Here is a 15,144-nt window from a genome sequence, read left to right as displayed (position 1 = left end):
TGTACCTTGCGTCTCAATTGTTTTCTTGGTTGGGCTTTCTATCTTAATTAGGGTCAGTAATGGAATTCCAAACCCCTAATGTGCCCAGCCGCTTTGTTTAATGCAGTAATGAACGTGACTGCAGTGGAAACACTAAACAAATTTCAGACCTCAAACTCAAACACCTATGCAGGGTGGGGCAGACATTGATTGTGTTGTACATAAATCTCATGGGGTATGCAGGAATGGCGGGGAAAGTGAACTGCTATGTCAACTGGTTCTGTGATGGACGGACTGCTTCATGTGGACAGATGAGAATAGAATACATTGTCTATAATACGAAGGACAGACTGAACTGGCAGCATGTGTCAAAGGTTGCAAGGGTGTGTGCAAGATTATAATCCAAAGCAGAGGGATGTGTGGGTGTATGCGTACAACTGCTCCCAGTGTAGCATAAGAACATCAAGACCTTTTCTAAATGCAACACTGAATGTATTCTGGCATATTCTTGTTTCCAAAGGCAACACTGAATGAATTCTGTAATATTCTTTTTTCCAAAGGCATCACTGAATGTATTCTGTAATATTCTTGTTTCCAAAGGCATCACTGAATGAATTCTGTAATATTCTTGTTTCCAAAGGCAACACTGAATGAATGCAGTTACATTGTTGATTACAAAGCATCCAGTGGCAGTTGCAGACCAAGCAGACAAACAGGAAATCATTTTATTTACAGCTCTGTTGGTTCACTTGACCAACTCAACACATTAATGGGTCAGACATTAGCCCCTCACTCGGCTGCGCCAAAAGGATGCGATACACTGCTTTTGATGATGAATGTGATATTTAAAAATGAAATATTGCTATGTTAACAATGCACATACGATAATATCGTAAATAATCCAGCACCAGAAATGGAGGTAGATGATTTCGCACTAAACTTGGAAATTTACTAGGCTTATGACCATATGATTTTTATACGAGGTAGTGACAACTGAGTCATGTTATCTGAAATAATACAGGAAAGATCAAAACAGTTATATAATTTTATCACCAGTTAGCATTATAGCTATGAACAGCATTAGTTTAGCATGGTATTAGTAGGCTAACACTTAGCTTACCAGCGAATATCAACACACAATTTAACGTCAACGTCTTTTTAAATTATGAACAGGTTAATACTAAACCAGCTACATATGGGACCATAGGAGCTGTAGGCTCTTCATATGCAGCATTCTCCTTTAAACTCTGCTGCACTACTCTGACATGGAGCTGTGGAGGTGGTAGGTTGCAAGTTCAAGCCCCACCACTGCCAAGTTGCCACTGTTGGGCCCCTGAACAAGACCCTTAACCCTCAATTACTCGTTATATTTAGTTGCTTTGGATAAAAGTGTCAGCTAAATGCCGCAAATGTACATTGTAAAGCTACGTGATCAGTCTGTTCCGTTTCACTTAAGCAGGCAGCTTCTTGCACCTGTTTTGTTCAAGTTTTCTACTGTTATTGTGAATGCTTTTGGCCAAAAATAATTGTGTAGTGAAAATCTGATGATGACAGCCCTAATTCAAAGGATGAAAAACCAAAAGCAGAGCTGCATGGGTGACCAAACTCATCCCTGCATAAGGGGGGGAGGGGGCTATATCTGCAGGCTTGGCACCCTCCGCGGCTCCGCCAGGGCTGCCCAGCTGCTCCTCTGTAGGGACACCAGAGATTCCTCACTGTGTGTCCTTACCAGACACCGCTGCTCACATAATAGGTGGTGTTGTTTACAGCTAGAAATTCTTCATTCCCCAGTGAGTGTGCTTTTAAATTACAGAGCATTTTCATTAGTATAGAAATTAATGTTTCAACTGTTAATTTGTAAGTTTGCTTACTAAGAAGTTACATAAATGTACTGTCGGCAATGACCTAGTCAGTACATTATGTTACATAGTTTATGCCGGTGCAGTTCGATCAGCGTTCAGTTTAAAAACCCAGATCAGCTCTTGGATGAAGGATAAGTGCTGGAATGTGTTTGGAGGGCATCAGCCCAGCGGGTCCTGAACGGCACTGCCACATGGCTGCTGCTGAATAGGCTCTCCCTCTCCACCTCAGCGATCGTGTCACTCACCACTGCCTGTCTGAGATGGGCTGTCTGACAGCACAGGGCCGGTCAGTGCAGTGTGGGGTAAGCACCAGCCAGCGCACACTCTACATTCTGCTCCCACTCCCAGCACACCTGGGCCGGGTAAAGTAGCTCGCTGTTGCCCTTGCTCACCTCCTCCAGGTGGACTGGGCTTGGGGACCCGCAGCTCTAGACCAAGAAGCTCTGAAGAGCCCAGAACCCAGTTTCACTGTGAGCTAAATGAATATGGTGACTGGAATGTGGTGAATGTGATCTGGAGAAGTTGTCGAGTTTCCCTTTAGCATTAGATATGTGGGAACTTAGTGTTGGCATGCTGCAGCAATATTGTGTTGTTGCGTGCAGTAATGCATTGTTTTGTCCATACTAAAGCCAAGTTTTGCAGTTGAGGAGTGTTTGTGTGGCACTAATTAATCAGAAAGCGGACAGTTGCCTGTGCCCTTGCGAGAGTGTGCGCGCGTGTGTGTGTTTTTGGGGGGGGCAGCAGAAAGCGGTGTGTTTGCCTCACAGCAGACACTACTGTGGTTTCGCAGGAAATCGAAGGGAAGCCATTCTGCCGTCTCGCTCTCACGTGTCGCTCACTAGTCCTACCACATCAGAGCATGGCTGGGGTGTGTGTGTGTGTGCACGTATGTGTGACTGCTTACCACATTTGGGGGGCCTCTTTCTATGGTTTTGTATCTGTATGCAACAGCAAGACTCCATTTTAAGATTAACGTAATATATATAGGATTGTGTTTTAGCAATGGTACTATATTTGCCTAAATATCAGCTGATATATATTTTATTAACTTGGTGTGTGTTGCAAGAGTGGGAGAAAATGAGGAATTACTTGTTAAATTTTGAGATGGTAGTAATTGAAGGTCGTGTTGGCTCTTTGTGTGCGAATTACTAGACACACTAGAGCTGACACAATTGGTCAAACATGATGGTTGATTATTCGCTATTTTAATTAAACCACATAAGCTCAAACCATTAAACAGAATGGCTCAAATCTGGTTGGTTTTTTTTGTTTGTTTTTGTTTGTTGTTGTTGGTTTTTTTGCATTATGTCCATAAGGGCACCAACCCATATAGCAAGAGACATAAGTACTTGTAAAGGTATATTTCTTTCCACATAAGCATGTATCTTTTCCTAATTTTCCAGAAAGTGATTAAACCATGGGAGACTAGTAGTGCATGAAGCTTGCTAGCCTTCTAGCCTTCAATATTCTAATTAGTCAATACAGCAGCCTACACATCTGTATTTTTGTTTAAATAAGTTTAAAAGCACAAAATTCTGAGATGTGCAACAACAAATGGTTTACCCTGAAGGATAATTTACAATGAAGTGCCATCAAAAACAGAAAAGTAGACTACTGGTGTTCTTGACGCTAGAACTCCCAAAACACTAGCTGGCTAGCTGTGCTTTCATGCCCACGTGAGAACTGATGAGGGAAACATATGGTCATGATAGTGCTGTTTTTATCCACAATCAAATAATAGAATAGTTGGTATATAATGTAGTAGGTAGGAACAATACTTGGGGTTCAATTCCCGTCCGGTCAAGTGCTTTGTATTATGCCAATAAGAGTCCTTGGTCAGGAGTCCTACAAGTACATTCTCCTACCTCTGTAACATGCTTGAAATTGTAAGTCATCCCCCAAATGCATAAAATGCCAAGGTAATAATTTGATTATACATTTGATTGTTCGTTGACTGTAGTAGTAGTAGTTACGGAGGGGATAGCCTAGGGAGCTCCAACTCATGCAACCCCACACACACACACAGAGGGAGGGATGTTGAAAAGCGAGTAACAAATCTATATGCGAATGAGTGCGGGCGGGGGAGGTGCATGCTTTGGAGTTTCTGTGAGCGTGTGTGTGAATGTGCTCAAGCGTGTAAGACTGGAAGGAGAGGGGGGAGGTGCTGCGTGTGGTGCTCAGCTGGGCTCTTTTATCTGGCCTGCTGGAGCGTTGTCCGTGACGGAGAGCGTGCGGCCGCTCATCTTTAAGGGCAGGGAGGAGGGAACCCGAGGGGGAGGCGGTCTGGGAGCCGTAGGACTTGGAGAGGCAGGGCCCGTTCCAGGTTTCCTTGTGTGCCCGCTGTGCTACAGGACCTCCAGTGAAGATGCTGACACTAGCCATGCTTTAAGAGCTCCAAACACTGCTGTAGGGCTTCCAGTCTTAGGCAGCTTTCTACAGGGCTCATGCCTGCCTTCAGTCGTCACCCGATTAATAGGGTTGATTAATTGCCATTTTGAAATAATATTATATATAAAAGTACACTGATAAAGGTACATTGCAGACAGAGTGTAAATGTAAACAGAGACAATACAGAAAGTAACAGATGTTAAATGTTCATTTAAGTTTGTTTCTAAATTTATTATTAAATTTTTTTAAAAAGGGAAAAAATGTAATTGTTATAAAAAGCAAATGGTCATTGCTCTCTAAATATTGTCATCGGTCACTAAGATCTCCATATCGGTCTCTAATACTCGACTTTGCTTTAAATGATTTACCTTTTAAGCAGTTGTTGTTATTTGTTTGTTAGACATTTAAATTTGTTCATTTTGTTCTGAAAGAACAGAAAGAAATGTTGAGACATGACCTACATGGATTGTTTTCTGTCAGAATAGTCCCGCTTTACTGTTACCATTGCTCATGTGTTCTGGCCCTCCCTCTCTCCCTGTAGATGGGCATGCCAGGGGCCAGTAGCCCGTTTGGCCAGTACCAGACAGGAGGGCAGCCATTGGCAGGAGCAGGTGTGAACACGCAGCTGCAGAGCAAAGTCACACTGCAGAACAGCCTGCCGCCCTTCCCCGCTGACCTGAAGGGCGGCAATGTCACCACCGTGCCAAACATGGTGAGTGTTCCTCGCCCCTCGCGGTGCACTTTGGCCCAGCCGCGTGGCTCAGGTGCCCTCGGTCCCCCAGCGCAGGAGCAGCAGGGCTGAGCTGGCATCCTGGTGTCTCTCTGCATCCTCACTTTGCTCCGGTTGTTGCTGCTGCTGTTTTAACTTGATTATTTTTCCTTTCTGAATCTGGAAAAAAAAAAAGAAAGGAAAAACCCTTTGTGTTCCAATATAGTGGCAGTTCCCCTGACGTGCTGCTGCATATTCACACATCTCTCTCCTTTCCTCACTGTTTCTCATTCCCACTCTTCTGTCTCTCCCTTTCTCCTGTTCTTCTCTCTCTCCCCCTCCCTCTAGCAGCCTCCAGGTCAGCAGGTGTCTGTAGGGATGGTAGGGGGTCAGGGTGTGGCGACGGGCCCCACGGCCGACCCGGAGAAGCGGAAGCTGATCCAGCAGCAGCTGGTCCTGCTGCTCCACGCCCACAAGTGCCAGCGTCGGGAGCAGGCCAACGGGGAGGTGCGCCCCTGTGCCCTGCCCCACTGCAGGACTATGAAGAACGTGCTCAACCACATGACCCACTGCCAGGCCGGGAAGTCCTGCCAGGGTGAGTTTCAACCCAACTCAGGTCACAGGTCTGTGTGCGTGTTTACACACTTGTGGGTTTGTGCCACTGTGCACGTGTACGACTGTTTGTGTGTGTGTCTGTCTGTCTGTGTGTACAACTGTGTCTATGCGTGTGTGTCTGTGAGACTGCAAGAGTGTGTTTCGCAGGGGGTGTTGAAGATGTGGAAAAGTGCTGCTACTGATCTACACTCACACAGTGTGTTTAATGCTGCTTGCTTGCTTGTTCGGGCAGGCTGCTCTGATATTCATTAGCCATTGGTTAGAGTGGCAGGTATCATTTCATCAGGCAGACACGCACATAAAGTGCATTCACTAATAAAGTGCACGTACGCATGCACAAGTCTACACACCCACGCGTGCACCGAGCGCGAGACTGCAGAGCCATCCAGCTCATTACACTGCCTCCTCTCTGCTTTTCTTCTTTTTTTGTTTACCTCCTTGCTCACTCACTGTGACACCAAACACTCATGCACAAAAATGTACACGCACACATCCAGTGGGGGAGTGTGTGTGGGTGGATGTGCGGGAGGGTTAAATGATGCTTAAAAGCACATGGAGACTAGTTTGATCGGTTATGCCACTGGCTTTAGGGGTGTGTTTATGTACATTTTGTGTGTGTGGGTGCTGAAATGAAAGCTTCCTCTCTGTGCAAACCGATCCTTTAAGCAACCTGTTTGAAACTGAAGCGGCTGTCGGGCATACCATCTACTTCTCTGCCTCCTCAGGCAGCACGTAGTTGTGGCCTTGAGCACACTGACTGTGTCAAGCACACATGCCCCAATAGCACAGAGTTTGTGTTCATGCGTGTTTACGAGGTCTTTTGAGCTGCTACATTGCTCCACAGGTTCCACTGGAAAGAAGACAAATTTTGACGCTCCCTCTCTGTCTCTCTCTCTCGCATCATCTCTCTGTCTGCAGTGGCTCACTGTGCCTCCTCCAGACAGATCATCTCTCACTGGAAGAACTGCACCAGGCACGACTGTCCTGTCTGCCTCCCCCTCAAGAACGCCAGCGACAAGCGCAACCAGCAGCGTGAGTATCCGATCCTCAAAGCCTCCTGCTCTGTTTCCGAACCGCCTCCTCCTAAACCTCCTCCTCTTACTTGACCATGTTATGAGGCTTTTGCTATCCTAAACCTTTCACTCCCTGATACCATGAGACTAATAGCAGGTTGTTTTTGATATATTTCTGCCCTTGTTATTTTTGCCGTTCTGTTAAATCACTCCTCTCATGTGCCTCTCCTCCCTCTTCCTGCATAAACTGTGTGTGCTGCACCAGTGCTGTGAATCCCCTCTTAAAGCAAACCTCTGCTAGGACAGAAGTGGTTCTGGACCTGCATGAAGAGATGATAATTAGGGGGGTTTGTGGTGTGAGGACTCGTGCTGCTGTGGCGCTGCCCCTCCTAAATGATCCTAAACTTTTTTAGTTTTGTTTTTTTTCCCCCTTGCTTCTCTTTCCTTTGCTTCCTAAAATGGTCATTGATGCTGAGATCATTCAGAGCTCATCGTGCAAATAGTAACCTTTCTGTATCTGTCGTTTTCTCTCTCCTTTCATCTCTGTCACCCCGCCCCAATTTCTATTTCTCTCTCAGCAATGCTGAGCTCCCCCAGCACAGGTGTGCAGAGCTCGATGGGTCCAGTGGGTTCAGGTCAGCCCACGGCACCGGCACTCAGCACCCCTGCACCCATTGACCCCAGCTCAATGCAGCGGGCATATGCTGCCCTGGGGCTCCCATACAGCAACCAGACGCCCACACAGACGCAGTCGTCCACACAGCCGCCCGGAGCAGGCCAGCCCCCAACACAGCCCGCACAGACCCAGCACCAGCAGCAGATGAGGCCACTCAATGCTCTTGGTAAACACACAGACATGCGCTCAAATATCTACACTCACACACACACAGTTTTCCATCAAGGGGAGGCTGCTGACATCCACAAAAATACAGTCTTGTTAAACTGACCAGGTTTGTGACATTATTAACTGGTATCATTAACTTAACGTAAAACAAATCTGAAGGGTAGGTCACAGGTCTCAATTGTGTGTGTGTGTGTGTGTGTGTGTGTGTGTGTGTGTGTGTGTGTGTGTGTGTGTGTGTGTGTGTGTGTGTGTGTGTGTGTGTCATGTGCAGGTGCTAACCAGATGAATCTAAGTGGGGGGACAATGGGGCTGCCCACATCGGAACAGGCCAAGCTGCACCCAGACACCAACATACCATCCACTCTCAACGCCAACAAGTAGGAGACAACAAACTCTTAACACAAGTTTACCAATTCAATCACTGTGCTGGCTTATAAGTTCTGTTTCAATTTAACTGCACTGAACTTTCACTATTGTATGTAATACTATTAATTTTAAATAATAATAATTTAAATAATATCATTTTAAATAGTTTCAATCTAATTCACAAGTTTAGACAGCTTTAGGCTCTGTATATGGTACACTAAATGGTCATTTACTGCTGTCCTGTATTAAGGGTGTGATTACTAAGGGACATCTTTTAATGAGGGCTAAATTTGACAATCTTGTTGCATTACTCATGAATTTCTATGAAATCATTTGACTCCTAAATACACACACATACTAAACGTATACAGTCCATTTACAAGTGAAGTCCCACGTCGGGGAGGGGGGTGCCATTGTACTTTGTAAAGGAGCATCTCTCTCACTCTCTCTCTCCCCTGCAGCCAGCTGATGTCGGACAGCACCACGGTGGGTGCTCTGGGTAGCGTGCCCACAGCAGCTCCGCTGCCCACAGGCGGGGTGAGGAAAGCCTGGCACGAGCACGTCACTCAGGACCTCCGCAACCACCTCGTCCACAAACTGTTAGTACTGCTGCTAATGTTCCACTGTCTGTTCTTAGTACAGCTGCCATCTCTCTACTATCTGCTGTAAGGCTGTTAGTACTGTCCTGTGGGCTGGTAGTACTGCTGTTTACAGCTTACTTTCTTTCTCCACACCTCATTCATTTTCTATTCAATGTTAACAGTGGGGTGTGTGTGTGTGTGGGTGTGGGTGTGTGTATGTGTTACACAGAGTTCAGGCCATTTTCCCCACTCCGGACCCTGCTGCTCTGAAGGACCGACGGATGGAGAATCTGGTGGCATATGCACGGAAGGTGGAGGGAGACATGTACGAGTCTGCCAACAGCAGGGTGAGGACACGAACAAACACACATGTGCGTCTTGCGCCTGCTGCTTTAAGTAAACCTCACTGAAGGCACAGGAGAGTACCAGCACTTAAAATAAGTATATAGGTGTATTTTGGTTGTAAAGTGTTATGTGGAGAGTTCCTTTAGCTTACTGTGTGTATGTGTGGGTGTGTGTAGGATGAGTACTACCATTTCCTAGCAGAGAAGATCTACAAGATTCAGAAGGAGCTGGAGGAGAAGAGACGGTCTCGTCTCCAGAAGCAGATCATTAACCAGGCGCCTATGACCGCTGCAGGGCCACAGCAGCCCACACTGAATCAGCCCAGTGCCCTGGGTCCCAGGCCACAGAGTGAGTTACACACGTGCACCTGAACAAGGCACAATCACCGTCATTCTTGCATACTAGTATGTCAGTCACTGTATTAGAAACACTCTAGGTTTACAGTTACAGTCTATAGCCACATATTTTTAATTAGTCTATAGCCCGTATGCTTATTTAGTCTATAGCCCCTATGTTTTTAGTTAGTCTATACCCCTATGTTTACACCTAATCTATAGCCCGTTTCTGTTGACTTCTCTATCCCTTCATCAGTGGCCAGTTTCTGACCACAGGACCACTGCTGGCTGAATGTTTGGATGATGGAGCACTCTGAAACATGCTGTGTTTAAACATTCCAGCAAAACTGCTGTGCCTGATAAATGTCTACCAGTCCAACCAGTACCAGTTCAACCACCACAACCATGTCACTACCATGTCAATGTTGATATTATGTTGGTCCAATGTCCACATAACATCTGGTCAGCAAGGGTTCTGTGGTCAGTCATTTGGTCGTGATAAACAGGATATAAGGTTGCTAATGAACAGTACGTGTGTCCAGGTGGACTACAGATTGTAATTGGACGCTTAGAATTCACCTAGAATCCACTTGTAAGGCAGGTGAACCTAATACAGTGACTAGGGACTACCTATGCAAGGAAGGCATTTTTCTAGAGTTTATATACACTTTCTTACACGTGTGTGTGTGTGTGTGTGTCTGTCTTTGTTCAGATGGTCCTGTGCCTATGCCCAATGTGCCAAATCAGATGATGAACCGCATGCAGGTTACCCAAGGTACTGCTCCGCTTAACTCAGCTACTGACTGCTCGTTTTCTGCATGTGTGCGTGCAAGAGAGGTGAAGTTTTGACGGGTGTGTTCACCTAAATCGTGTGTTCTCTGTAGCTGACTGAAAAGATCCATACTGTGCAGGTTGATTTGCATCTTACTGTGTATGTGTGTGATTTTAGGGATGAACCAGTTTAATGCGATGTCCATGCAGAATGTACAGATGTCCCAGGCTCCAGTGGCGACTCGGGCTGCGTCTCCGATGGGTCACGCACAGCAGATGAACATGAGCTCTGTTCCACAGGTCAGTGTCTTGCGCGCACACACTCATTCATTCACTACCGTACATTATTTTGACAGGACCATTTTCCCAATGTGTGTCCTGTCAAGATGACTGAACTCTTTCCCGCCTTTTGCGTTTTGCTCAATGTCTTTATTTTTTAAATGGATCGCACTTGCTGCTGTTTTCAGATGGGTATGTCACCCACACGGATGGCCCAGGCACAAGGCATGCTTGGGGCTCACAGTGGGAACATGGTGGCTCAGACCACCAATCAGACACAGTTTATGCAGCAGTTTCCCGCCAACACAAACACCATGAATGTCAACATGGGCCAGCCCAACACGCAGGCAGCTGTCACGCAGGTGAGGGAGAACACATGAACACACACACAATGCATAGTCTAGTTTAACATCCATGCATTCATAACTTAGGATGCCTGTGAATCTGCACACATTCACATTTGCTATTCCATATTGCAACCCTATTGCATCAGTGTGTGCATGCGTGCTTTCATCTGCGCATGTGTGTTGCCATCTTCCCAGCAGCCCCAGAACCTTCCTCTGAATGCACTTGGCCCACTGGGCCCACAGATGACCTGCCCCGCACCGCCCCAAACCCCCCTCGGTGCCACTCCGCCCCCCAACGCAGGCTCCGCCTCTGCCGCAAACCTGCCTGCCCTGCAGCCCAATCAGGCCAGCACGCCCACTCCAGCACCTGCCCAGGGCACCCAACCGCACCCTCAGCCCCAGACGGAGCTCTCTGCCCAGGCACTGCATCACCCTGGCACCCCTGTGAGAGCGCACACACACACCTTCATCCTCCACCCTGTTCTCTCTTCCCCAGGTTCAACTCTGGGCTGCAACAGCTAGACACCATTTTTGCTTGATTCTGAGCTCTTATGACTGAATCACTTGGTCCTGGTTCATAGTGCAAAAATGGGGATAAGCAGGGCAGTCTGTCACTGTCTGTGTGTCTCTCTCTCTCTCTGTCTCTGTCTCTTATTCAGAGTGGTGATAACCGAGTGCTGACCCCAACGTCGGCAGCAAGTGCAGACCTGCATTCTCAGCATGGTGTGTCGGAGCTGCCGGCCACAGCAGCCGAACTCAGAGTGGAGCCCAAACAGGAAGAGCAGGACTTCGAGTCTGGTGCTGTGGAAACCGATGCCAAGATGGAGGTGGGGGGACTGTTCATTTGTTTCGGGCCATTTTTGGCTTCTTCTTTTTTTTACATAGCTGCAAACCAGTATGAATTTCTGTGACTGCCTTTATTTTAAACATGCAAGACAAACCTCAATTATAAGGCAAAAATAAATGAACTAAAGGTCTAATGAGTGCCCTGAAATTTAAAAAAAATCTGCCTATAATTGTTTTGGTAGTGTCCAATTAGACACTCATTACGACACCTGAGACTGAGCAGGGTGATCGAAGCGCACCTTTAACATATCTGTTAACCTTTCATTGCTGAATTTCATATTGCAGCTGTAATTATTGCAATCACAGTTAACAGCTGATATACTAAAGAACAGTGAACCAAGCAGGAAAGAGTCTTTCATGCAGTCTTTCATGCAGTCATGTGAGCACTCTACTGCCACATAAACAACTGCTGCGATGGATAAGCGAGCAATAGTTTAATGACACCGTGTATAGAAGGTGGGCGTTGTTGCAAACGCCCACCTTTATCTATGATGCCTTAAGAAAAACAGAACTAACTGGTCAGCATTTTGTACATATTCACCTGCTCTGGGTCTAGTTAGGATAGGGGGGGCAAGGATGTTTCCAGATCTCGGGACCAATCCAGCATTTACGTTGCATGGATTGAATAGCACAGGTGGAGTGCTAAGGAGTCTTTAAACATAAAACTTATGATTTTTCCCACAGGCAGAGGACGACTCTGTCTCCCTCTTGGTCAAGAAAGAAGAGCCAGATGGGACAGAGGCCAAGCAGGAGCCTATGGAAACGGAGGACAAGAAGACAGACGTGAAGCCGGAAACCAAAGAAGAGGAAGAAGGCGGGACGAATGGCACGATGTCCTCCTCACCTTCGCAGTCTCGCAGGAAGAGTGAGTGTGTCTCTGGTGAATGTTTTACAGGGAAGGCCAACCTGGTTGAGCGAAACAAGACGAAAGCTGGTGGAGACAGGTTTGCGTGTCCTCGTGCTTATAATGCTGACCCCTGCAAGCCTGCAAGCTCATAATGCTGACCCCTGTCTCAGTTAGCTGTGCTATTCTTTAGTATGCTTGAGTAACGTATTCCTACATTTTAGCATGCTAGACATGCCCATGCCTCATCAAACCTCGGCTTTGGGAGGCATGGCCTAAAAACTACTCTAAACTCTGAGAATAATGCTGAAGATTTTAGTAAAGAAATGACGTGTAAGTAGAAATGGCAATAACGGCCTGAGAATGAAAAATCTTGTCTCTCTGTCTCTCCCTGTCCTCCAACCCCCCCAGTCTTCAAGCCAGAGGAGCTTCGGCAAGCGCTCATGCCCACGCTGGAGTCCCTGTACAGACAGGACCCCGAGTCCCTGCCCTTCCGTCAGCCCGTGGACCCAATACTGCTGGGCATTCCCGTGAGTACTCCTCACAAAGGACAGGCGATACCACTGCACCTCTGCTGTCTCACAGTAGATCTCCCTGAGCATACTGCAGTTGACAAAACATTTACCACATGAATATTTCATAAAATTGACATTTTCACTAGTTGTAGAGAGTTTGTAAACAACAAACTGTCTTGTTGCATTATCAATTTAAAGTTGCCTGGTAACAAAGAGCTGATTGGATGTTTGTCTACTATGCCCTTATCTTATCTTATCTACTTATTTATTTATACAAGTTGTCTTGAAGTGTTGTAATAGTATATTGACATATTGGCCACCTCTGACATGGTGACTCCACCGACACACCTCAATCACTGTGCTAAATCCCGACTTATCCCGCATGTCTGCCCTCAGCGATGTGCTCTCTTTAAATGCATGCATGCACTACTTCCTGTTGCTGTAGTGTGCATTCATGAAAGGCCACATATTGTGTGATCCATGTGTTTGTCTATGGTTTGCTAAACCCATACACACTTTAAACTTTTATTAATGCTGCTACTAAGTCAATGGCTCTCAGACAAACCACAAAAATGTCCCTGGAGTGAGTGGGGAGCTCACTGGCCAGTTTCAAATATTTCCGTTTAGATCCCTGTCGTAAGGAATGGTGCTCATGAGCATTGAGGGAGCGCGCATTCCTTTGGAGTCACTGCATGCCAAAATGTAGTGTTATTTTTAATCTCAGCTAACAATCATCATGATCACAGAATCAAACAAATGAATCAGTTACCAGTGCTGGCTTTTTTAAACATGTTGTGACTATTTGAAACACCTTCCTGTCCTTTGTAGCGTAGTGGCTAAAGAATCTCACTTCGTAACTATAGCCTGTTTGATGTGTCTGCAGGACTACTTCGACATTGTGAAGAACCCTATTGACCTATCCACCATTAAGCGAAAGCTGGATACAGGCCAGTACCAGGAGCCCTGGCAGTACGTGGACGACGTCTGGCTCATGTTCAACAACGCCTGGCTCTACAACAGGAAGACATCGCGTGTCTACAAGTACTGCTCCAAGCTGGCCGAGGTATTCGAGCAGGAGATCGACCCCGTCATGCAGGGCCTCGGCTACTGTTGCGGAAGGAAGGTCAGTTTGCAAAAAAGGACTGCAGGGGTGGGTGAATGAGTGGGTGAACAAGATAATGAGTGAGTGGGAGGATGAACTGGGTGAATCAGTGTGTGTGAGGAGGTGAAGTGAGTGGAGTGAAGGCGAAGAGGGTGGATTAATGGGTGGGTGGGAGGGTGAAGTTGAGAGTTGCTTGGTGGGTGAGTGAGCATGCGTGTAAATGGGGATGGGTTTATTGATCATCACAATCAGGGCTTTGAAAGAAGATCAAGGGCTTGCAGAACTGCCCTGTTCACTGCTGTCCCTGCACTGAGACAACCAACTGAACACTGAAGTGCCTGTTACTGCATTCCTTCAGGCCTGGAAATCAGGAACTCTGGGCTGAGACGTTGCTAGTTATTGAACATTTAATTGGTTTGTTTTGTGGGTGGGTGGGTGGCTGGAAGGGATGGTAGGTATTTGGGTGTAAGCTGGATGGGTTGTTTGCAGTGGGTTGGTTTGGGTGTGTTTGTGTTTCCTCTCTTCACCGTTCTCTTTTCTCCCTTACAGTACGAGTTCTCCCCTCAAACGCTGTGCTGCTATGGTAAACAGCTTTGCACCATTCCTAGAGACGGCACCTACTACAGCTACCAGAACAGGTAAGTGGACTCCCTACCAGAATAGGCGGTTGGGGGGGGGGGGGGGGTGTCAGTCATCTGTTATTTTTGTTGTTGTATTATTATTATTACTACTACTACTCAAATCCTTCCTCAAATGTATCATTTGTCTTGGCGCCTTTTTCTATAGATTTTGTAAGCCTATTTGGACTGCATCTTGTTAGAGGATGGTGTCTAAGAAATATAGTCACACTTTCTTTCTCTTACACTTTCCTTTTTTCAATTTTCATTCATTGACAGTTAAATTATGCACGCTGTCTTATAGAAACGCACTTTTTTTCAATTAAATAAACGTATGGTTACTCATAACGGACTCCCTTGCACCCCCTGCAGTATAGACACTGTCACTGCAGTCGTTGCGCAAGCCATCACTGCTGCAGAGAAACTCGGAAAAAATATTTTTAAAAATTTTATCAAAGCAAGAATGGTAATAAAATATGGTGACAGTTTAAAAATATCTATGTACCTGTAACCAAATAGTGTGTAAGTACACATGCCAAATTGAATAACTGCTGTGCACAGGTATCATTTCTGTGAGAAGTGCTTCAATGAGATCCAGGGAGACAGCGTGACACTGGGGGATGATCCTGCTCAGCCACAAACGTGAGTACTACACCAACACCCTCTCTGAGAGCTCTACTCTCACCAGCTCTAATCTGACTCTTCTTATCATGTGAGTTATTCATTTAAAAACACGATCAGACAGATAAAGCTATCACCAGTTTTTGTTAACAAATTTACCAAATC

At 46.2% G+C, this 15,144-nt stretch overlaps 1 protein-coding gene across 3 annotated transcripts in view; it reads left to right on the top strand.

Annotated features, from left to right (window-relative positions):
• Window positions 1–15,144, top strand: part of crebbpa (CREB binding lysine acetyltransferase a) — a 36,708-nt gene that overhangs the window by 13,962 nt on the left and 7,602 nt on the right. Inside the window, exons 3-20 of one of the 3 annotated variants that reach the window (XM_035520767.2) lie at window positions 4,771–4,941; window positions 5,290–5,533; window positions 6,472–6,585; window positions 7,145–7,408; window positions 7,682–7,787; window positions 8,238–8,375; window positions 8,587–8,704; window positions 8,879–9,050; window positions 9,750–9,812; window positions 9,987–10,108; window positions 10,276–10,449; window positions 10,630–10,878; window positions 11,094–11,261; window positions 11,965–12,145; window positions 12,536–12,654; window positions 13,523–13,762; window positions 14,291–14,379; window positions 14,920–15,000. In XM_035520767.2, the coding sequence (XP_035376660.2) occupies window positions 4,771–4,941; window positions 5,290–5,533; window positions 6,472–6,585; window positions 7,145–7,408; window positions 7,682–7,787; window positions 8,238–8,375; window positions 8,587–8,704; window positions 8,879–9,050; window positions 9,750–9,812; window positions 9,987–10,108; window positions 10,276–10,449; window positions 10,630–10,878; window positions 11,094–11,261; window positions 11,965–12,145; window positions 12,536–12,654; window positions 13,523–13,762; window positions 14,291–14,379; window positions 14,920–15,000 (2,813 nt within the window). Of the gene's footprint in view, window positions 1–4,770; window positions 4,942–5,286; window positions 5,534–6,471; window positions 6,586–7,144; window positions 7,409–7,681; window positions 7,788–8,237; window positions 8,376–8,586; window positions 8,705–8,878; window positions 9,051–9,749; window positions 9,813–9,986; window positions 10,109–10,275; window positions 10,450–10,629; window positions 10,879–11,093; window positions 11,262–11,964; window positions 12,146–12,535; window positions 12,655–13,522; window positions 13,763–14,290; window positions 14,380–14,919; window positions 15,001–15,144 lie in introns of all 3 variants that reach the window. The other 2 variants (XM_035520766.2, XM_035520765.2) reach the window with 2 other exon arrangements.

This window comes from Electrophorus electricus, chromosome 23 (genome assembly GCF_041902795.1).
Source record: "Electrophorus electricus isolate QZ-2024a chromosome 23, ASM4190279v1, whole genome shotgun sequence".
In the NCBI taxonomy this organism is placed as follows: domain Eukaryota; kingdom Metazoa; phylum Chordata; class Actinopteri; order Gymnotiformes; family Gymnotidae; genus Electrophorus; species Electrophorus electricus.
This window is presented reverse-complemented; position numbering and strand designations above follow the sequence as displayed.